Source organism: Xyrauchen texanus, chromosome 2, assembly GCF_025860055.1.
Source record: "Xyrauchen texanus isolate HMW12.3.18 chromosome 2, RBS_HiC_50CHRs, whole genome shotgun sequence".
Classification (NCBI taxonomy): domain Eukaryota; kingdom Metazoa; phylum Chordata; class Actinopteri; order Cypriniformes; family Catostomidae; genus Xyrauchen; species Xyrauchen texanus.
Window position 1 is genome coordinate 46301336 of NC_068277.1, and position 25618 is coordinate 46326953.

At 39.1% G+C, this 25618-nt stretch overlaps 1 protein-coding gene across 1 annotated transcript in view; it reads right to left on the bottom strand.

Moving 5' to 3' along the window:
• LOC127654782 (neural-cadherin-like) overlaps window positions 1-25618 on the bottom strand; it is a 437028-nt gene that overhangs the window by 68683 nt on the left and 342727 nt on the right. The window contains exon 23 of the mRNA XM_052142196.1: window positions 13113-13327. Coding sequence (XP_051998156.1) covers window positions 13113-13327 — 215 coding nt within the window. The remainder of the gene's footprint in view (window positions 1-13112; window positions 13328-25618) is intronic.

Below are 25618 nucleotides of genomic sequence, written 5' to 3' on the forward strand. Positions count from 1 at the left end.
AAAAGAGATGGTTGTTGACTTTAGGAGAGCACAAGGTGAACACACTCCGCTGAACATCGACGGCTCCTCTGTGGAGATCGTCAAGAGCACCAAATTCCTTGGTGTTCACCTGGCGGAGAACCTCACCTGGTCCCTCAACACCAGCTCTATCACCAAGAAAGCCCAGCAGCGTCTCTACTTTCTTTTCCAAATGTACCGAAAGCACATCTCCCACCCCCCATCCTCACTACATTCAATAGAGGGACTATTGAGAGCATCCTGAGCAGCTGCATCACTGCCTGGTTTGGGACTTGCACCGTTTCGGACCGCAAAGCCCTGCAGAGGATAGTGAGGACAGCTGAGAAGATCATTGGGGTCTCTCTTCCCTCCATCAAAGACATTTACAAAAAAACACTGTATCCGCAAAGCAACCAGCATTGTGGATGACCCTACACACCCCTCACACAAACTCTTTACCCTCCTGCCATCTGGCAAGAGGTACCGAAGCATTCGGGCCCTCACAGCCAGACTGTGTAACAGCTTCTTCCCCCAAGCCATCAGACTCCTCAGTACTCAGAGTCTGGTTTGACACACACACACACACACCTGTCCTGAGTTGCACTTTAATTACTGTCACTTTATAACTGCACTGTTAGCAATTGATGTAATTTCTACAGTAAATCTTACAACAATGTATTGCATTTGTGTTATTACTGTAAGTGGCAATGCATCATGGAAAATTAACGGACAGTCCTGTATTATTATTGTAATTACACTGTACACGTGGAGTTTTCCAATGGTTTTACAGCCACCGCGTTGCATCATGGAATCACCGCGGTCTGAATTTTGAATTTTTAGGCGGTTAGTTCTAAAGGAACATTCTGGGACAAAGCCATCATTCAAGAAGAAGAAGCATACATTCTGGGACGAAGGTAAATTAACTTCACGTTATGTAACTTACTGTTACCCTTACATATGTATTTTTATATTATAGATATAACGTTATTAGTTCTGCTTATCTGAGTGGATGGTGACGGTTTCATCTGCTTTTATTAGCTAACATAAAGTCAGCTGTCCCCTTGTGGTTTAGCTAAATTGGAAATAGGGCATGGGCAGAAATAGGTGCTTTTATGATAAGGTAGCTAATGTTATTAACGCGTCTCTTCCTCCATCAAGTCCATTGAAATCAGGTATGTAATGGTAGCTGCTAACGTTAGCTACCTTGTTCATCACAAATTGATGCTATACAAGAGTGCGAGCGAGAGTGAGGTCTGCTCTGCGGTCTTGGCCATTAATTAGTTGATTTACTTGTTTTTGTGTAATTTAGGTAAGTTAATACGTTGTCAATTTAATCTGCCTGAAGTAACGTCAACATGGTTCTTTCACTGTTTGGATGGATTGGCTAGCTAGCTCGACTGTCATTTAGGGCTGTCAATGAATATTCTAAATTCGAATATATTTTCGAATAGTTTTAAAAACAGAATTTCGAAGGTGAAAATTAATATTCGAATGTGGAAAAACACGCCCGCGGTAGCAGAGGCTCAGCTGTCTACTTTCCGAATTGGCGCGCTACCTGGGATATTGCATGAATAAGGTACGTTAGGTTAGATACAGCACTTTCATGCACTGCAGGCTCCCACTGGTTTCATTATGTGCCGTTTCATGTCAAGCAAAAGTTCCATGTTTAACGTTAAGTTACCACAGCACAGCTCGCTCGGAGTGTTCAATGTCGGTTCTATATACTGTAAAACTTCAATTAATGTTAATAATATTTGTTTCAATCACTGAATGAAGCCTGCTATATGGGACAAGAGTCGCGACCTTAAATTGCTTGCACAAAACTCTTGATCAGCACTCAACATTTGTTTATTGTTGTTGTTGTTCATTTAAACCGTTATGCGCAGAGAGCGGTGAGGGCGAGAGAGAGAGAAAGAGTGCCTGCGAGACGAGAGTGCGAGTTGATTTACTTGTTTTTGTTTAGGTAATACATTGTCAAATATGTTTAAACTTAAATAAACTACCTATACAAGTAGTTATGTCTCTTTGTATTAATTTGTCCTGTTATTGACGTAATGCGCGCCATTGACAAAATGCGCAACCAGATGTTCGAATATGTTTTTTTTAGAGGGAATATTTGAACGTCATTTTTGAGCAATTTTTCTGTTTGTAATCTAGTAGCTAGATAAGGTGTCAAATCTTAAACTGAACTGCGCACGTGCATCTTAGAAAAATTGTTTCCAAGTGCTTATCGTGAAAGGTGTCAGGTGTTCTGTGGAAAGTTTTTTTTATTGCGCTCTTGACTTCTGAGAAGAACGTCACGTCTGCCTCTTGTCAGTGAGTTGGTTAGTTAGCCGTAAAAACTAGCTTGTATGTTTGCTATCTTCTTATAACTGTTAAAGCACATATCAAGAACAGATTTTATAACATTATCGTATATATTTTTTGTCCGTTTCGCTGTTTTGCCGAACATTTTCAGACAACCACCACGTGTTGTGAGGGTGAGCTCGACCAGCAGCTAACTAGCTGCTAGCAAGCTTCACACAGCAACAGTCCAAAATGTTTATTTGTAAGTTTAGCGCGTGTCAAGGAATTTAATAGAGTTTGTGAGTTTACTCAGCACATTAAGTTGCATAGTAATAGTGCTAATTACAGATATCAGTGTGGTGTGCCTGAATGCTTCGTAATTTACTGTTTTATTGACATGGCATCCATATTTAAAAAAAAATATTTGCCATGTGCAGCTGTTTCTACTTTTGGCACCATAAATTGAAGCTGATTTCCCCCTTGGTGTTGAGTAGAACATTACAGCTTTTGGGGCAAGTTTTCTTTGTCTTTTACTCAACTTACCCATGGTTAACTTATGGTTTTTATTCTCCAGCCCGCTGCCACGGCTGCCGATATTGAGAGAGCTGTCACCCTGCCAAGCACACCTCGATTAGTTGTACCAGGTATAATCTTCCCTTATTTTGTAGAAGTTAATTCTTTAATGAATTCATGTGGTTGAGGGAGGACTGTTGCACCTAAAAAATGTCTTTCTTTGAGTTGTTGATGGAGGGTGCGGGGGTCAAAGGAGATAATAATGTTCAAGTGGAGGTGTGCGAGTCTTTCTCCACTTGAACATTAATGAATTCATGTAGGTGGCAATAGTGTGTTTTGAAGCTTTTAGTTATCATATTGTTAATGGGTTTCAGGAGAGATACTGCGCGGCACAGACACATGGATTATGTCCATGGAAGGAGCATGTGTGATGGGGCCCCACAGCAACCTCCTGCATGGATTGGCAGCAGTCTTCGCTGCTTACTATGTCTTCAATTTGCAATATCCGGCAGAAGCCGCAAGCACACTTGAATTCATTCAGAGGTGAGTTTAAACATGGCACTGTCATGAAAACGATCATAGCAATTATGGAGGTATATCTGATTTAAACCAACTGAACGCCTGTGACAGTGTGATTTGTAGTTGTAGAGAAAAGCCACACATGTGTATCAGTAAATTTTAAGTCAAAGAGAGAAATGTTTTAAGAGCTGCAAACTTGTAGACTTTTTTTTTTCTCTCCCACAAACACAACAGGACATTTACACCTTCTCAAATTCTTCATTGCAGGTTCACAAATCCTATTGTACAAATCACAAATTAAGAAACTTGTACGCTCACATTTTTCATACAATTGCTGCAGTGAATATGGTGCAAAACGGATTTACACACCCGCATCAAATGTGAAGTCGTATAGAAATTTTGCACATCCCCAAATCAGTATGTGAATTCATCCAGTGAGTGTTGCACACTTGAAAAATATTTATTGTATATGTATACTGTTCATTTTAGTTCACGCGATTGTTTCTCAGCAGGTTTAATGGATTATAGGGTAATATAATTTAACATTTATATTTTAAATTATTAAAATATACTTAAAATACAAGTGTGCATTTCATTTCATAAAAGTATATGAACTTTATGAAATTAAATGCACAATTGTATTTTAAGTTCGCGCTGAAACTATATTTACCTTTTTTGAAATAATCCATTAAACCTGCTGAGAAACGATCGCGTGAACTAAAATGAACAGTATACATATACACGTGTGTAGAGGCCCGGTGTAGCTCGGGTGTTAGAATCACAGTTTAGAGATCTTTCTATTTGTAAACAATGCTCATGAATTTAGACCTGAAAATAGACCTACCCCTCCGAATGTAATAGTCTGCTCGTTTGGGAAATGGTTGAGATAATTATGAAAGTCAATTGAATGAAAATAATCATTTAAAAATATACAGGCCTATATAAAATAGGAAATCAGATTTTACCGATGCAAAGCTTTTAAAGGGAGATGCATCACGGTTTCAGCCCAATTTCTATCCGGTGCACACCACTCCAACCGGTGCACTCGCAGACCCTTGCATCGATCGTGCCAAGCCACAGACACAGACACACAGACACACACATACTCATATAGCCTACAATGACTCTGTCTCACACACACAAGCACTCATTCATTCATAAAGATCCCTTAATGTTTCATGTCATGGTTATGACCATGTCATATCAGTCTTAAATGTTACCTGATAAGTGTTTTTCCCCGTTTTCAGAGCCTTTTGCGGCATAAATCCCCAGACGGGCAGCAAGGCAGAGAAAAAACGAGGGCTGAACGCACCAGTTTGCACACTTTTGAGGAAACTGCTGGATTTTGAATTGGTGGGCAGGGGACATTAGTGGGCTGGGGACATTGGGGACATTAGAGGACATTAGTGGGCAGGGGACATTAGTGAACAGGGGGCATTAGTGGACATTAGTTGGCAAGGGACATCAGAGGACATTAGTATGTTTGACATCTCATGTTCAACCAGTTTTTTTACAGTAATAGATTGTTTGTTTGTGCATTGTGCACTCTGTTTTATCATCAGTTTTAAGAGAAAATAAAACTATATTTAAAAAAAAAAGTGTTTTGTTTTTCTTTGCAGAAGTCTGAAAGAGGACATTTATCCAAGTTACAACATTTAATTGTAATATTTACAATATTCTGTCCTGTGAAATTACAGAAAATCCCTAAAATTACAGGAAATTCCTGGCTACTGAGTTGCCGTAAATATAACATTTTGCTGTAATATTTACAGTATTCTATCCTGTGAAATTACAGGAAATTCTGTTAAGTACAGTACCTTGTTGTAGTTATTTTACAATAACAGTCCTGTATACTGTTTACAGTAAATTTACGGCAACTATTAGCCAGGAATTTGTCTGCTACCCCAATAACTGCTATGTGCATAGAACACTATCTCATAGTATGTAATTTTTACGTTTTTAGAAACTGTCATCTTTTTGCACTACTGTGTAGTGGTCGGCGCTGCACTGTGTCTATTGGTCTGTTCATTGTCAGACATTTGTTGTACTGTCCCGTACTTTGCACGTTTGCACGCGCACTTTATATAGGTATATATAGGTATTTTATATAGGTATTTTATTTTGTTGTGCTGTCTCATGTGGTCCTGTGTTGGTCCTTTGTTGTTTTTATGTAGCACCATGGTCCTGGAGGAACATTGTCTCGTTTTGCTGTGTACTGTACTAACTGTATATGGTTGAAACGACAATAAAAACCACTTAACTTGACTTGAATTTAGTATGATTTATAAGCTGTTTTCCTCATGGGGGCTGACAAAATGTCCCCAGAAGGTCAAATATTTCGGGTTTCACTATCCTTATGTGGAAATTTGTGATAAATACATGCTCACGCACACACACACACACACACACACACAAAAATGTCTGATAAGTCAAACAGTAGATAAAGGGAAACCAGACTGCTGATATTATTTGTTCATTTGTTTTTTACAGATATAACAATGAAATTAATAAAACAAAAACTGTTCAGCAGACATAATCCATTTTTTCACATGTTTACTATATTTTATTCAGTATTTTTTTATGACAAGATATCTAAGTAATAAAAAATGTATTGTCTACACTTTGCCGCCTCTACTGGCTGTCCAATGTCATGTGCAAAAATAACTCACTCCAGGGTGGACTGCAGAGGAATTTAGACCCTACTCATGAAAAGGTTAAGTAATTATTATTAATAATTTTCATCTACTGACACACAAATCATGCTAAACAGTGATTGTATCGGCACGCACTTCACTTCTACCGGTAGATTTGGAAAAATTGAATTAATTTATTGAAACATGAAAACATATATACATATATATATATATATATATTTACATACTGTGGAGCGGAGAGAGAATTACGGGCATGTCCGTCGTGTGTGTGTTTGTTTATGCTTTTGGTTTAAGTTTTCATTAAAATTATGATTTATGTTGACAAGCCGGTTCTCGTCTCCTCCTTGCCCATCCTTTAACAGTGTTACATTGGTGCCGAAACCCGGGAAGGAGGAGGGATGCCCGTTGCAGAGTCCTCGACACTGCCGTCCACCCAGCCATCTGCCGGGTGACGGAGTAGCCCGACCGCCCGGATGCGGGTAACGGCCGCCGTCCGCGGGGCAAGTGGGGACTGGATACCCCGACCGCCTGGAGCGAGGGAGCCACTGCCAGGGGCGGAGGAGTGCCCTGCCTTCCCCAGAGATGCGGAGGGGTCGATGGAGACCGCCGTCCGCGAGGGGAGGAGGGAAGAAACTCCCCGACCGCCCGGAGCGGTAGGGCCGCTGCCAGGGGCGGAGGAGTGTCCCCATTTGCTGCCAGAAAAGCGGAGGGACGTTCTGCCCGCTGGGGGTCGAAGGTTTGACTCTGGTTCGCCTGGGGTTGGAGCGGCTGTCGTCTGCCTGAGTGTGGAGTGCTCGAGGTCCACGTGACGGTACATCAGAAAACCTTTGAGTGAGCTTTTTCTCTCTCTCCTCTCTCTCTCTCTCTTTCGCACCGTGTTGGCCTTTTCCCTCGCCTATTTTGTTGTTGTTGTTGTTTTTTCCCCTCATGTCTCATCCCAGGTCGAGGAAGGCGGGGATGACCGGTCGGAATATCGAAGCCGGGTCTGAATATCGTGCGCCCGGTCCCCAATCGGCTTGATGAGGCGTGCGAGGGATAAAGGCGGCCGTGACCATGGTTCGAGAGAGAGAGAATTATGGGCATGTCCGTCGTGTGTGTGTTTGTTTATGCTTTTGGTTTAAGTTTTCATTAAAATTATGATTTATGTTGACAAGCCGGTTCTCGCCTCCTCCTTGCCCATCATTAACAGTGTTACACATACAAACATTTTACTCTCCAAATTGTTCCACCGGCCCCTTTTGCAGTGACTTATAAATCACTCTATGATAAATTATGGAAAATTACCAGTCAAAATTAAATAATAAATGAAATAGTAAATATTAAAGAATAATAATAATATATATAAACATAACAATCAAAATAATAATAATCATTGAAAAAATAAACCATGACCTCTAGAAATCACAAATCTCTAAATCTTTTGTGTCAACAAATGCATTCAACAGTGATTGAAGGGACATAATTTAATGTTCTGTACTCTCAGATTTTGGGCATGAACTTTATTACCAATTGCTTGTGAAATCTACAAACTGCAAATACAGGAACTAAATTTGGACTTTGTGCTGATTTAAGAGGTGGTATTGAAATGTCTTAAACAACAGTGCTCTGACCCCAGCTTAGTTGGGATATGCGAAAACAATTGCATTTCATTGGCTCTGTACTCTGCACAATGACAATAAAGTTGAATCTTAATCTTAATCTTCTGAAGATAACGCACCACTGGAGTCTTATGAATTACTTTTATGCTGCATTTATGTGCTTTTTGGACCTTCAAAGTTTTGGTCACCATTAACTTGCATTATGAGGACCTACAGAGCTAAGATATATTTTTCTAAAATATACATGTTTGTGTTCAGCAGAAGAAAGAATGTCATACATGTCTGGGATTAGTAGATGATGAGAGTGAACTATGGATGAACTATCCCTTTAACATCCAATTTTATCAGCAGAAGTTAATAGATATAAGTTATGCAAAAGCAGTATATTGTCAACAGGCATAAGGCTTTATGACGTGATACTATACCATCATAAGTGGTGATACCTGCTTAAAGTAATAAGTTATAAAAGCAATGAACTACATTTGTAACATAAAACTTATGTCAAAATAAATATAATGAAAGTTATATAAAAACAAGTCATCAAATAAGACGCACAAACCTTACAGTTCATTGAATACAGTCCAGTATAAAATCAGTCTGATTTCTTTGATTCTTGGGTGTGTTTTGTATAAGTGACAAAGATTTGGCTACATGTGTTATCAACATACAAATGCATTTCTCGAATGAGATTAAAATATAATTTTTAAACATGTCTCATTATTTACATATGTGTGTTCCTTTGTATTTTGTAAATATGTTAATAACTTTTATTTTATAAGTGGTTTTATTGTCTTCTAACCCCTTAAACATGTTTTATGAATGTTTATAAGAAGACATTGCTTTTGTCACTTTCCTTAAGCATACCTTATATAGTGTATATAATTCAACACACAATACAACACATTAAAACTTCTGCAGATAAAACTAGATGTTGATTGTGTTATAATTAGGGATGTCAGTCAAAATAAACTTTTAACCGTGATTAATCATATTATTATATTTAGTTTAAATTGTGGGTTGTTTATACCAAAACTTACAGTATGCCTTCAGAAGACTTGGAATATGACACAGGTGTTGAACGGAAAACTGTTATATATATTTGGGTCTTTTTAATCTTTAAAGTGAGGCACTATAATCTGTTATTGTATAGAAAGTATGACCCATGATATTCCTTAAAACATCTCCTTTTTTGTTCTGCATAAAAATAAATAAATGGTTTAAACAACATGAGGGTGTCAATTATGACGTACTTTTATGTGAAATATGTATTTAAAGTCAATGACATCACACTGAATATTCCACCTGAAATACAGTATTACAGCTGAAATCTTTCTGAAACCAACAAAAAAGCCCGGCTCACCTCAGACATGAACAAATTAAAGCATTTTACTTCAGACTCATCACAAAAGTTGGCTGGCAAGCCCGACCACTGAATCATAATGCATTTATAAACAACAGTAATAATGCTCACACAGCCACACCAACACAATTTCCTGTACACACATATAGCTTAATTCAATGGGTACTGGTAAGGCACCAATACAAAAAATATGCGAATGTGGAAGAGCCCCTGGGTGTGTATGCTATGGCAACAGCACTGAAGTAGCAGTGTCATGAGTGTCTTTAATAAGATGAGCAGGGGCATAAAACTGGCAGGCAGCAGGCCAATGTTAAGGTTTAACAGGCCATGCTGAAGAACAGATGTAAGTAATAGGGTCTGATAGAGTGAAATAGAAGAGAACTGGAGAGGGAGTAATGCATGGAGACACACACTGTGGCTACACTTGTTCCGCTGTTCTTCACTCTGCCATTCATCATTATTAATCAGCTGCTTTCTTCCTCCATTCCACCTTGCCGTTCAGACTCTTTCTCCAGCTCTCGCCCAGATATTATTTTTGCCCACATGGTATTTATGTCTAAACTGTGTTAATCCTCAGCACTTCCTTAAAATCTTCACTGCCTTTATCTATTTAATCTCTCTCTCTCTCTCTCTCTCTCTCTCTCTCTCTCTCTCTCTCTCTCTCTCTCTCTCTCTCTCTCTCAATTAAACATTTTCAATCTTAAAGTACTTTATTGGCATGATTGTTTTACATACAATATTGCCAAAGCATTCATACACAAAACAGATAATGACACGAAAATAATACTAATACTACTAATAATAAAACAGTAACAAATGACAATAAAAATGTAATTCAAACATGGTGCCAGGTAATTACAATGTAATTACAATTTACAATTTAAATAGAATAACCATTTAACAAGACATTATGAACATAACAAAATACGGTGACAGATGTACATTAATAACCCTTAATAATGATGATCAAGGCATTGATTGGTTTCTGAGGAAATGTATTTTGCTGCAACTGATGCGTGATTGTCCTCCCCCAGTAACACCCACATTTGATCTGTTTCTGCTGAACCGGAAAACTGTGGCGTGAGGTTTGAAAGTTTGCCAGTATTTCTCTCTCACCTCTGTAAATTTCTCACAGTGAAGGAGAATTCTCTGTCTCACCAGTTTCAAAGTGGGCACAGACTCATTCTTCTTTTGGAAGCCATGTTGGACTGTGTCTGCTTTTTTCTATGGCCAGACTGTGATCCCTGAGCCTGTATTTGATAAGGATCCATCTCTGCTTTGTATCTCAAACAGTATAGAGATATTCTGCCAGATTATACTTTCTGATTAGGGCCCAATAACATTTCAGTTTACTTTGGTTCTTACTTTCTTTTTACCAATCGTCCAAATATTTTTGCTTTCTTTTATGATTTGGTTTATTCTGATTTGTTTATGTACAGCAGTGTTGGTTTGAAACTGGTGTTTGTGAGTTTTAGAAACAGCTGTCAAAGGGGACTGGATTTTAGGCTTCAGCTCTTGGGTTTCAAGTGCTTCATGTTGCAGTGTGTTAGAGGAACTAGATTTTAGGTGCATCCAGAATTTGAGGGATCGTTTTTGAATGTATATTATTAGGGGGCATCTGCCTATAGCAGCTCGGCATGCGTTAGTAGGTGTTCTTCTCTGAACTCTTACTACATAATTCTTCTCTCTCTCTCTCTCTCTCTCTCTCTCTCTCTCTCTCTCTCTCTCTCTCTCTCTCTTTCTCCACTTTATTTGCTACATGTCCTCACTAGACCTCCCCAACTTCACCTCACCTCTCTCTCTCTCTCTCTCTCTCTCTCTCTCTCTCTCTCTCTCTGCATGTCACTCTTATCCTTACGATGACCTGAAACCAAAGCTCAGAAAGATCTTTACTACTTTACCATGCTTTGCTGGTGGAGCTGCCTTGAAACTCTGTGCAAAGTCACACACTTCACTTAATCTTCATCTTTTGCTCCCCGTTGTGCTCTCTATTTCTCTTTCTCACTCTCTCCTCCAATCCACTTGCTGTCTACCATCTCAGGGCTCCAGTCTAACATTTGAGAGCGCTGCCACTATGTTCTACAGATAGTGGCACCAGCATCTGATTTGGTAGGGGCCGGTGGAAGGAGAGAGTAAAATGTTTGGATTTGGTACGATTTTTTTGACCACTTTATTATTTTGATTATATTTTAGTTTAGTTTGAAATGTCATTTGAATTTAGAAATATTTTTGGTTTAATTTATTCGTATTTCAATCAATTAATTACATTTTTCAAAATCAGTGTCAAGTGATGTGCGTGCCGATACAATCACTGTTAACACTAGCCATGATATGAGCATCATTATATGAAAACTATTTATAATACTTACATTATCTGTAATTTAATGGAGCCTACATCCATATCTTGAACCAAATTTTTCATGAGTGTCCCATTTAACAAGGATGTACAAAATAATGTAAATCCATATTCTTATTCTTCCAATTGCATTGCATATGAGTTTCCTTCTGTTATCCTTGCCAATGGAGTTTAGAATGTCATAGTTATTTAATATGCTTTTAAACTAGTATTTACCATGGCACTGTTCAATGCTTGATTCTGATTGGTTGACAGATGTTCTAAGGTATTGAATACTTTTCAGTAAACACACTGCTGTGTAAGTAGTTCCAGTTCATGACACTACATGACTACATGAGTACTACAATTCCATATCACTATGCAACATTATTTCTGTTATTGTTTTAATATTTCAGTTATTTAAGAGCTGCACACTGTTATGCTGATAAATGCTTAAAAGCAGCTCAAGGCATCATTACTAGTTCTAAAATAACAGAATGATGGCTTAAGCTGTATCTAAGCAAGATGCTGAATTTGTGGCATTTTAGGGCTGAAAATATCTAGAGATACAAAAAATCTATTGGTGTTATATACACAGAATAATTGATTCCAGATTGTTCATTTAATGAAAAATGTTGTTCACATTGTGGCCGCATAACCACCTCAGGGTGTACATAATTTTTTCGATAATTCAATGGCCCATCATCAGTCATTCCTTATTTAATCACCCAGAATTTGGGGGTTATCAAGGGGTTTGTAATTTAATGCCAAATTTAAACAGGTCCTGTGCTATGTCACACATCCCACAAGTTTGCGCAATGCTATTTATAAAAGTCCACACTGCGCGACTGAAACTGGTCCACTGCTCTGTGCTGCCGCGTTGTCAATTGAAGCGTGCTGATAATTAACCTGCATTGCGCGGTTAAAACAGATTGCCCTGTTTGATTAGCTTTTGAATTGTTTGTTACTTGATGTTTCACATCCGCAACAAAAAATCTTAGACTGAGTTGGCCAACTATTTAGTTGCAGCAGTGTAACCTTTAACAAAACAGTGGTGGTGGCAGGAAAAATGGTTGCAAAGGAGTCCTGCATCTACTCTCATCATCCAAACCTCTCTCGCTCTCTCCATATGTTCTTCATCATGCTCTTTAGCCCCTGCACTGATTACACTCACATACAGCCTTTTCTGCTAGTTATCCACATTTACAAGTACATCAGTGAACTAACTGAGAGCAGAATGCAGTCCTACAAAAGTATGCTCAGCACGTAGACAGATCTGTGAGTTCATTAAAGCTATAAATGTGTATACCCCATTGTAATTATTCTCCCAGATGAATGACAAATAAGCCTTTACTGATATAATGAGTGCACTCGTTAACCCCTTATGAGCTAATACTGCTGCACACAAGCATCTGTTGCAGGGATAATGTGGAATTTATAACACATATACGTAAACAATAGCAATAATGTGACATTTTTATCCTTTTTTCTATGTTTAGTTGGTTAGACGATAGCAGATCTCCCTTGAGTAAGAAAATGTTCCAGACGTAAAACTTTTTTTATTTTTTATTAGAACCACTAAATCCTACTGGAGAGGTGCAAAGGAGTCTCTTCACCTCTTTCTGTCTAAAACAAACAGATTATCATTCTTTTTTTTCATTCACCTCACTATATTTACTTCCCTAGAGGGAGATTGGGGAAGATATGCTAAGGCTTTAGATTCTGTTATAAATAAATTATACTGTAGACACTGAAAGAATGCCCTGCCACAATGCAAGTGCACGTTTCCACTATCTTTCCCTCCCTTATCGACCTGCCCCTCAGCTGGGACAAAAGTGTGTGTAGCTTACCTATAGCCATGAAGTCTTCCGGCTCCCATGGTTGAAGCTGGGAGAGGGGTCCACTGTAGAGCAGCAACCCATCTGCCACTTCTGTGATGAACTCCAGTGAGAGGTGGCTCTCGAAGCATGGCTTTATAGGGGGAAACCAAGCATAGCCATTGCCATGGAAACTGTGTTTTGTCTGCTGGCACTCGGGTCCCTCAAACTGAGCCGGGCACTGGCATCTATTGTACACACACAGAAAATGAAAAGTTCACAATAAAAAGAAGATATTGGTATCAGTTTACGACACATGGCACTGTAAAGGATTAAACTAGACTCCCCACAGGCCAAAAAAGGCTGATGGTGTGATCGCAGACATCGCTGCATTATACCGCACAAATTTATACACAATTGCATTTGGAAGTCTAGTGTACACACACACACACACACACACACACACACACACACACACACACACACACACACACACACACACACACACACACACACACACACACACACACAAATGCACATTTATTATTATATAATGGTGAGGACCTCTTTTTTTTACTTGTATTGCTCTTAAAGGGATAGTTCACCCAAAATGTACATTCTGTCATCATTTATTCACCCTCATGTTATTACCAACCAGTATGAATTTCTTTCTTCCATGGAACACAACAGGATATGTTAAGCAGAATTTTAGGGATTCACAGCATCAGTCACAATTCACTTTTACTGTATGGAAAAAGAGCTGTGTCATCCAAGGACTAAAAATTCAATGTTTTTCATTTTGGTTCGTTCTGAGCAAAAACTGTATTTTTTCGTTCTGGTTCAGAACTTCCGCATCCTCCTTTCCAAAAGGTTAGCATTAAAACATATTCGCTTCTAAGTCAAAATCAAACCTGTAATTAATACATACATCACAACTAACATTAATTCAGGTAAGACTTAAAAACTAACTTTTTGCCTCTAATAATATTTTTCTTGTATCTGGATTAGCTGTGCAAGTATACAGAATGTAATAATTATACATAGTTGATAAAAAGCTTTTTATTCATAGAATGCAACATCCACAACTGGGGATTAGGCAAATAAATGTGTGATGCAGCAGTTTCCAAAGCATCAAAGCATATGTTTAATTTTCTATAGCACCATGAAGTTGTGTATTTCCAAAATGTACTGTGATAAAACCTTTTGCCTTTAGTTTCATGAAAAAAATATTGGAACAAATTAACCAGTTACCAGCATTTAAAAATAACGCTTTCCCTCCAGAACAATTGTAAATCACTTTGTTTCCGGTTTTCGATTACATTCTGTAAAAATGCTGTTTGTTTTTGGCTTTGGTTTTGTTTCTTGAATTGTTTTTAGTCCCTGGTGTCAACATTCTTCAAAATGTTTCCTTTTGTCCATGTAGGTTTGGAATGACATGAGTGTGAGTAAATGATGGCAGATTTTTCATTTTTTTTTTGCTGAACTATTCTTTAAAGCTGACCTGTGTAATTTCTGTGGCACTAGCATCACAGAACAATTCATAAAATAAAAATACTAATAGTTTTCAATCAGGTTACGGGACAGTCTCCCTATGTAAATCTAAAATATAAAACAAAGCATGAAAAAAACAAAAAAACAAGTGCAGATTTTCCAAGCTCTCACCATTGGTTAAGGCAATGTTGCCATGTCTGGCGGTATGGTTGCTTAAACAAATGATTGTTTTGATAGTTTGATAGAGTCATATGCACCACTTTTTTTATCTTTTAGAAACTATGAACTATCATTGTATTGCAAAGAGCTTTTTGAAGTTACTAGGGGGAAAAAAATAACAGCATACAGATTTTGAGTGACAAGAAGGTCAGTAAATACTTAAATAATTAAATATATTTTGTTTCCTTTTAGACAATATTTAGTTCCGTTAATAAGTTGTTTTCATATAAGATTTTCCTATCTTTGAGGGGACATCCCTACAATGGTAGCAAAAACTCACAGTCACACATGCAGTTTCTCAAACATGATATGTGTATAATAGACCATACAATTCTTCCTTCCAATCAAATTATATGCATTTCCCTTTGCCTCCTCAAATTTCCATATGAAATATGCACCTCATATGCATACGTATTGGCATGACTCAGACACTAATGTACAGCTCTCTCATTCTGCTTTGTAAAAGAGAAGCCCCACCTGTTGTGCACACTCTTGATTCAGCCCACAAACAGCATCATCTGCATCAAAAACATCACTGACAATCTGCTTTCCTTTGGTTTGCTACCCAACCACCACTGTGCCCCTAGATCCCTGGCCTCAAAGGCTTTTTGGTAAGTCTAATCATAGTCTTTGAAAAATGCATAGGTCTATTGCTGCCCTTGCATCTCTTTCTATCTCTCCCTCTTAGTTGCAGTTGATTAAAAGGAAAATGCCATGAGATGATGACATCTGTGCACATATGGCATATGGGAGAGTAGAAAAGAGTCAGGCAGGTCAATGCACCCAATAATGCAATCAAATGCATCAAGATGTGTCTAATTGCATTGTGTGCTAATCAAAGCAATCCCATGTTTGCTAAAACAACTTGCCATAGCAGGAGACAAGCAGGACAATACAGCAATGAGAGAGGGTACTACTAATACTACTAAAAATAATAAAGCAACTAAAAGTCATGTTTATTTTTGACAGGGGTGAATTTATGAGAGTCCTTTCCTTTGTCAATTAAATGCAGCAGAGACTACTAACTGCTTGGAACGTTTGAGGATGCTTGCACAATAAGGTTCGTTCTGAGTTTAAATAATGTTATGTGCATTAGCTGAATGAAATCTAAGGTTGATTAGGTCAAAGATGGTCTCTCAGTGTACTTGATTTACAGTTAATGGTTTACAAGTGAGGCAGACTAGTAAATGGTTTGCAAATTGTTGGTTTGCAAAGTATTTGCAATGTTTCTCCTATAAGCGGCTTCTCAAACTAATACCAAACTATGAAATTAAAACCCAAAAATAAAAATTCTATCATCATTTACTAATTTTTTAGTTCTTCTGTGGGACAAAAAAGGAGATCTTGGGCACAATGTTAGCCTCAGTCACCATTCACTTTCACTCTATGTAAACATTTTGCAATGAATGTGAATGGTGACTGAGGCTGTCAGTCCCTAAAATTCTACTTTCTTTGTTTCTTGGAGGGTGAGTAATTTATGGCAGAATTTTTAGGTAAACTATCCCTTGAACAAAATAATTGTCCAAGTTCAGAGCTGGATTTTTACAAATGGCATTATACAAGAGACATGATAAAATCACTGAACTAAACGTAAAATGACATCAACTGCATATCTATGTGCGGCAATGTTTTTAATTTCAAATGGTGTCTGTCACGTATACAGAACAACTTGCTAATGATTGCCTGAAGTCGCACTTATTGGAAAGCTCACCCAATCAGAGAATCCAGTCCTCCAGATGGTACAAATATAAATAGATTGTAAGCCTAATGTCCAATAAAAATCAACTGGGTCCTGGTGGGACCCACAATGATGCTTCTAAAGCCTGTTGACCAATAAACATTGACCTTTCACCCATTATTGTCCAACAATATCAGCTGTACAGATGTGTGCCATAGACTCCCAAAGAAGCACATATTCTAAAGGCTGTGTGTTCACAAATTCTGATGCAAATGTTGCTTAAATATAAAAAAGTGGATCACTTTCATTATTATGTAATATAGTACTTGCACTTTTTCTTGCAAAAAGGAAACGAACAAACAAAAATAGATTTAAAAAATATATATATAGTGGCATCTTTAAGAATTGATCTAAAAAGCTCCAAAAAAGTTGGCAAAGCAATCTGTCTCAAAGTTTTCAGATAGTGTGTCCTGAAGTCGTGTTTCACTCATCCATCACAAGCACTAAGACAAAAACATGTGCGAGATGGAAGAGTAATGTGCACCACAAAATAAAATTTACCACGTTAATACTACAGTTATTGCATCTCTAATGTTAGTCCATTGATTAATGTCAGCCTCCCAGCACACTGGATTGGGACAAATATTGAGCTTGCGTGACTAATGCTCTCCCAAGACACAAATCTAGCAAGATAGAGCAGCCAATCTGGTTGCAGTAAGACAACCTTTCAACCCCCCAAATCAATAAAATAAAGTAACTCAATCTGGGGAACAATAACCTTTTAAGCTTAAATTTCAAAAGACTCAGTAGATGCTAGGTCATATGATTCAGGGTTGAGTAACAGATGAAGCCCAGCTATCTGGTATTGGTTAAAGTCAATCAGAGGGGTTTAATTTTTCTTCACATTGGGTTGAATGGATGGATGAGTGGGTGCTTTGAGTGGGCGTGTGGAGATAAAATAATGTGGCATGATCAATGAAAGCAACACAGTCCCACTAAACCAAAAGAGAATATCAAAGCTAGTCTAAAGAAAGACTAAGCAAAGGTGTGGAAAGATGAAAAAAGAAAACGTTTTTTTTGCGGTGTTAATGTAGCACTTATAAAACTGGGCAGAAGAGTTCCATTTCCAGCATGCTTTGCATTGAACACCAAAGGGAGAGTAAATATTAAAATCAAGTGTTATTTTATGTGTTTTTATGTGCAATGAATATAAAGGTGGTACTTGTTAGTGTTTAATGTTTTGTTATGTTATGATTTAGAAGTTTTGGGGGTTACCATTATGGTGAAGAGTGGAGGTTGAGCTAACAATGAGGACAGGCATATTTCGAAGAAGAAATTGATAAGACAACAGAACAGAAACATCACTGGTATAACAGATTTGTAAAGATTTGGCTACAACGTGTCCCATGTAATGTAGTGGGGGCAGGGATTCAAATGGGGCAAAGGAAGGGGAATGGAGTTCCCGGAGTTAATTTTGTGGGAACGGCAAAAAATTCACAAATCCTTGCACAAGAAGATTGCACAAATATAAAGTTTTCTTTGCTCACAATACCATCCACAAGTTCATAAGTGAATGTGTAGTTTAATGCACAAATAAGCATGTCTGTTTTGCTGTCTTGACGTACACACACTCACAATGCTGGGGGCATGGTTTAGCATGGCTGATAGAAAATGTCCATTCATTAAAATTAAGGGAAATATCCAGTAGATTTGCCTTTTTTTAAGAAAAAAAACAAAAACAAGATGTATCCAGAATGTTCAGATTCAACCAAGATTACAGAGATATATTCTAAATTATACCTCTATATTACATATACCAAGGTTTTTGAACACTACAAATTTATTTATTAAAAAACTACTACTTCACCAAGGATGCATTAAATTGATCCAAAATACTAGCAAAAACATTAGAAATGTTGCAATTTATTATTACTGTTTGAAGTTTGTGTTTTATGTTTTTATTTATTATCAAATTAAATATTTATCCATGATGGCAAAGCCCCATTTTCAGCTCTCATTACTCAAGTCTACTAAGAAAATAATGTGTCATATAATCCTTAAGAAATTATTTAATGTGTTTTCCACAGAGCTGTTGTGACCCATTTCTGCCTTCTTTAACAACGTAAATGTAGATACATTTTATATATCGAATTAAAAAATATTTAGTGTAAATTTATAAGATTGTATTTTTATTAGATTACCCTGGATTAAGTTTAAAAAAATCAGTTACCACAGCTGCGCTGAGGCTTCTAAAGCCTGGTTTATACTTTGGAAGAAGTCAAACCTTTTCTCCTGCATGAACTAAAGTACCCTAGGTGAACGTTACCAGTGTTTATACTTCACGCAGAGTCGTTGTAAAATTAGTTTGTCAAGGGTGATGTCACAAAGTTTAACGTATAGTTCCAGCCACAAGTAAAGCCAATAATACAGGTTCCCTTTCGATTTCGGTCACATTCGGTCGCTGACGCTTATGGAAAAAACTCCTTTTCTCAGATTTCTGAACTCCTATTGGATTATGCTAATTCAGATGGAACTGAATTGAGTCAATGACATTCGTGCCCGCTCAGGCAATGACACTGAGTGCGTGACACTCAGCTCTCTATGAAAGCATGCTGCATAACGCCATCGGTCAGAATTTATCTCCTTCATTCCTGGATTTCACCGTTGAATCTCACTTACATACCTTCCTGAAGACGACTGTTCCCCTGCCATGCTCCGGTGATCTAAAAGAGATAATAATTTCCACACTTGTGCTGACTGGACTGTCTTTTTCAAGATGCCATCGCATAAGTGCAGATGTGGGAAGCAGCGCTGGTCGAGGCTAAATTCCCACACTGCGAGGCAAGGTGCCTCAAAGCCATCCGCGGTCGGATAACACCATTTAGGAGCAATGACACGATTGCTCTCATTCCATTGCCTCCCCCATCCCTCGAGGACCTGGGGAAGGAAGAAGCTCAAGGTGAGAATATGGAGCAAACAGATTGTGAGGCTTTACCGCCAGCTCAGGTCCCGCATTCACCCACACCCCGCACTCTTCTTCCTCCATCCTGTACACCACAGAGCTTCCGCCCTCATGCAGTTCGGCAGTGGTGAACATGGAGAAGAAGAGGAGAATGACGACGCGTATCTCTCTCGTCCATGTCAATGGAGGATGCTGCTCCCCACCACCCCCAAGAGATGGAGACCATTCTTTGATGGCAGATGTGGAGCTTGTCTCCACCAGAGCCAACTTGTTCTCGGCTGCACGAGTGGTTTTTGCTGAGGCCGCCATCTAAGACCGCCCCGCATAGACCTGGCCCATTTTTCCCCGAGGTCCATGCTGAACTCTCCAAATCGTGGAGTTCTCCATACTCTGCGAGGCTGCACCTCTCCAATACAGCAGCCTTTACATCTGTTGACCGCAGAAACCAAATGGGATATGGCTTGTTTCCCCCGTTGAACAGGCGGTAGCAGCCCACTTATGTCCCTTGACTCAAACTGGCCTCAGATTCCACCCACTGCTCCCATCTAAGCCATGCTGGCTTACATCAACACTAGTGGGACATGCTTATAATACAGCTTAGCAAGCTGGTGCCACCTTGCACACGATGGCAGTGCTCCTGGTATACCAGGCCAAAAAATAAATACAAAATTGATGAATCCGGTCCTGACCAGACCATGTTTTAAGAACTTTGCGTCAAGACCGATTTGGCGCTAAGAGCAACAAAGGCCACTGCCGGAGCGATTGGGCGCTCCATGTGAAATCTGGTTATCCTAGACCATCACCTTCAGCTGATGCTGACTGTCATATGTGATGGGGACAAGTCGGCCCTACTCGATGCACCAGTATCCCCCACTGGTCTCTTTGGCAACAAAGTGGAAGACCTATCGGAGTGCTTCCAGTCAGCCCAAATACAGTAGCAGGCTATAAAGCATTTCTTGCCTAAATGAGGCAGTACCACCACTAAGCCAAGCCGCTCACGCTCCACTTCAATGCAGCCCCCTGAAACGGCATCTCTCTACTCCCCAGGCCCCCCAGGGTCCACCTGAGCTGCCCATTCACCCGAAAAAGCCTTGTCCGAAGCACCGCTATCCACAACCACTGCACCAAGGGCCCCGCCCATTGGGAAAACCCTCCTCTGATCAGCCTCAGCATTCCTGATGGTTTCAGCAGCGTGAAGAGGAGTCCCGTTGTTCCACGTGAGGAAGATGCGCTCCAAAGCGGACTCGCACAGAATCCTTGTTCTCTTCTCCCAATGTTCCTGTTCGGGCGATTGTTCACAATTGTTTATCTGTGCCAATAAAGTGTATAAAAAATGTGTACTCTGCCCGCCTTGACGCCAGTGCGAAAATACAAAAATACACAAACACTCATGAAAAGAGCTACACACACACATTCCTCAAACCGTCAGGCCCACTCCTGGGCCGGGTGCTGTGTTCTTCAGTGATCTCGCTATCCCCGCTGTCCAAACGAATAAAAGTGGGAATCCCTTCCCGGCATATCAAATTGGTTGTTAACAACTCTAAAGCACGGTTACACACTTCAGTATGCGAGACGGCAGCTGTGGTTCAATGGAGTGATGCCGTCCACAATGTCATTTCAAAAAACACATTCTGCGTGCAGAAATTGACAGCCTGCTAGTAGTACAGGCAATAGAACCCGACGAGCTCAGAGAGCGTCAAAAGGGCCTTTACAGCAATTATTTTCTTATCTCAAAGAAAGACGGTGTGTTGCGTCCAATTCTGTACTGAAGGCTTCTGAATCGTGCACTGTCAAAAGGCCCATTCAAAATGTTGACACAAAAGCAGATCATAGCACACCCCTGTCAGAACGACTGGTTTGTCTCAATAGACAAACCTATTTTCAGAAATATACCTATTTTCATATCCTGATCATTCCTCATCACAGACGCTTCTTGAGGTTTGAATTCGAGGATACGGCATATCAATTCTATGTCCTGCCCTTTTGCCTTTCCCTCACTCTGTGCACATTTAGGAAATGTGTATGCAGCTCTAGCCCCTCTGAAACAGAGGGGCTGCGCAAACTCAATTACCTAGATGACTGGCTCATTTTAGCACAGTCAGAGACTCTGATGCACAAAAGTTATCCATTTTAATGACAGTAACCTAGGTAACAACTCCTCAGCTGACACTCGCGACAGTAAATAAAAAGCATCCCGTCCTAACCACAGCCAGTATTACGTGTTTTCCCAATTGGAATTGGCTAGTTTTAACCAATCATCAGCACTCTTCGACCAGCCAAGTTATCTTGGGTCAAGAATGTCAGAGATGTGGCAAACAAGAGATATCTCACCAAAAGAACACTGTAACGTTCAATGGAAAGGAGGAGGCAAAAACCAGCTTGATAATATAAATAATAGTTTAATATAAACCTGAAACAAAAGACACACACACACACACTCTAGTTGCACCATCGTCTGCCATCGGCCTTATCCCTCTCGGAGGCTTAATTAGACTGATAAGGGACCATAATCACATGCATAATCACAACTCGGCCCCGCCCTCCACCCTGCCACATTCCTCCCTCGTTCTCTCAGGCTAGGGAGCCCCTGGCCTGACGTACACCCCCCCCCCTTTCCCTGGGGGAGCGCATGCTTTAAGTCTGCGCAGGTCATCCCCATCTACCTGGACGAGGGAGGGGACAAGGGGAGGGAAACAGAAATAATTAAAATGGGGGGTTACTTCCTGTAACAGTGTAGTACCCCCCAAAAAATACTGTCAAATTTAAACGAGAGAGAAAAGGCCAGCGCAGAGTGGCAATGAGAGAGAGAGAGGAGAGAGAGATGAAAAAAAAAACCTACTCGCCGGTTCTCCGATACACCGTCGCATGGTCCTCGATCACTTCTCCACCCTCTCAGGCGGATGACAGAGGCTTCTCCCCGAGTGGACCAGAGTCAGACTCACTAACCCCGGCGGTCAAAACGTTTCTAAACTTCTCCCCTCATGGATGGCGGTCTTCCTTCGACCCCTCTGCGTTTCTGGGGGATGGCAGGGCTCTCCTCCACTCCTGGTAGCAGCTCCATTGCTCCAGGTGGTCGGGGAGTCCAGTCCGCACTCGCCTCGCGGACGGTGGCCGTTCACTGCGTCTGGGCGATCGGTCTACTCCCTCCCCCGGTGGATGGTAGTGGCGCTCCCTGGGTGGATGGCAGTGTCAAATATTCAGACTCCGCGATGGGCATCCCTCCTCCTTCCCGGGTTTTGGCACCAGTGTAACGTTCAAAGCAAACGGGTAAGCAACAATTATATTTGCTGTGGTCCCCATTCAACACAATTCAAGTTTAGCCAACTATGACGACTTCTGCTCTGAGGCATGCAGACGAGTGAAAAGGGTTAATATAGTGTCTTTATTGAGTACACTTTTTTTTTTTTTTTTTAAATAACCAAAAAGAAACATATTTCCCCTCAAATTTGCACTTGCTTTGCTCCCTCAACTGGAGTCCCACCAGTGAATCTCCAACATTTCCACTACTGAGTGGGGGTCAATGTCAGAAATACTTAAAATATTCAGAATGCCTTTTGAAGTGTGTGTGTGTGTCACTAATACAAAATCCAGGAAAAACACTCAGCTCTGTTCTGCTTGATGAACTAAATCAGAACAATTTATCTCCTCAAGTGAATCCTAGCGTTAATATCAGCCATGATGGCTGAACACAACCCAATCCTCTTACTCCCTCTGGCCTGTTTCACCCCCTTTCCCTTATGCTCATTTCCTGCTTGCATACCCACCATGAGGAATCCATTGGTTAGCTCGTGAGAGACCCACAATAATCTCCCCTCTGCCATCCATTTTCAAATCCCACCATTAATCCTCCTTCCACGAGTATCTACACGTGTTTCTTAAATCTTGAGGTCTAGCCCACAGTGGGTGGTGATGAGCACTGTGGTGGAATTTAGAGCATGCATGCATCTGAATATCAAATCTAGAAATTCAAAAAGGTATCTAGCCTATGCTGTCATTGAGCACTAGCATCTTCCGAAACAAATAATCATTTATCAGCTTCATATTGCTTGTGGTATTGATGCACATAATAGTCTTAAATTTAATTAACATTGGATGCCAAAGAGGCATATCCAGAAAGCAAAATATGCTGTCCATCATGCATAGTATGGCAGAAATCCCTTAAGAAAAATATATATCAAGTGAAACAGTTACAAATTTTATGATTTCATAAATATAGTCAATTACACAAATTTCAGTTTCTGCTCTAACTGGGAAGCTGCCATTATTTGTTGAATGGTGATGATCATCTGAGTAGGCTGCTGCTTAATTATACTTAAATTAGGATTGAGGGTATTTATCTTTAAATTTAGTCTAGTTTTACATCTTATCGTCTGAACATATATACAATTTCCACATCCTACTTCCACATCCTATAAAAATAACATTTAGCTAAGTCTATTCAAAACTATCTATAATATATTAATGAGACATTTTTGCATAATTATAACAGTTGCAGTAATGGGATTTATATATATATATATATATTTTTTTTTTTTTGTAATTCAATTTTATTCTAAGGATGTATGTCTGAGAGTAAATATGCCTGACATCATCCCTTTGATAAAATTGATTAAAATATACATCAGTGGTAATCTAATTCTAATGCACCGTGGACAAAATATCTGTCCTTTTATTTTATCTGTTTAATTTTAATGTACCATGGATAATAGATTTGTTAATCTAATTTATCAATTCAATTTTAATGTGCAATGGAAATACAAAAAAGACTAATTATGAGTTTCCACATAAATCTAGAAAACGTTTTTCAGATATTTTGTATTTTTATATTATTTAATGTACATTTATAACAACATACTCTGTGTTGTATTAAATAACACTGGTATTAATGAGAAATACAGCAACTTAGGGAGTGACAGTAAATTTGACATTTTTCTCTCTTTTGACTACCATTATCCATGTATTTCTATTTTTCTTTTTTTCTCTTTTGTTGTGGGAATGTAATAGTGTATTTTTATTTTGCTGTTGGATCAAATGGGAATGCAGTAACATTTGCCATGGTCTTCCATAGGGGTGTGCAGTGAAGCCATTATCTGTTTCTATGACAAAATATTCTATATCTGTATTACGATATAACAGGTTGTACACGGGGCTGAAACCAGACTTGCATCAAAACTAAATGAAAAGCCAATTTTAAATGTGGCTCTATTCCATTTATAGTTACCATATAGCAAATATGACTGGTATTTTTCATAAAATTATTTCTTACTTTTTTAATAATATTAAGTATTATTATTATATTATGTTTTCTGTTTTGTTCTTGGACAATCTGTTTTTTGTGTTACCTTTTGTGGATTGTGGACTTCTGGATTTATCTTTTGCATTGCCTCTCAAGCAGAGATTTTTGAGTTACTCTGTGGCACATTCATCTAAATTGCTGCCAAATATTGTCGTTAATAGTTTGTTTTTCCCTCTGAAGTAAAGAGCAAAAGATACAACTCATTATTTTTGGGGTCTCATTGTTCCTTATTCCTCTGCATTTGGGTTCAACCTCCTCCAGTAGTGGAGTGGTCAGCATCAAGGACATGCACACCGTAGACCTGAGACGATAAATGGACGATAACAGGAGGAGGAACCAACACACAAACCCAGATGAAGAATATAATATCCATAGAATATAACACCAGGTAAGTACTAACAGGTAAGTTAGTCAATACTAGGAAGTCTGTAGTTTCTAAGCAAACATACACGAAAACAGACCAAGAGTGTGTGTGAAGGCTGGGTATAAATGCAGTCGAAAATTATTATTATAAATGATTATTTGCTAAATGATGTGCAGGTGGGTGCGATGAAAACTTCAAGGGAGAGTGAGCACTGTGTTGGCACTGCAGTAAGGGAGAGTTTGGTGTGTGAGAGGGAGTCCGGTCGATCCGTGACACATTTATATTATTTCAATATTAATATTTATAATATTTTATAATACTGAATTATTATTGTGCATTATTGTATTATTTTAAAGATTAGATTTGTTTTTGCCTAGCAATTGGTCTGGTGTAGCTGATGAATCTGATGAAGTCCTATCATCTAATTTTCTGTGGTACTGTGTTGCTTTTTTGATTTGTATAATAACTTGTAGTGGTAACAAATGTTTGGAATTGGGTGAATGTTTCAACTTGCAACCTGCTTTCACAA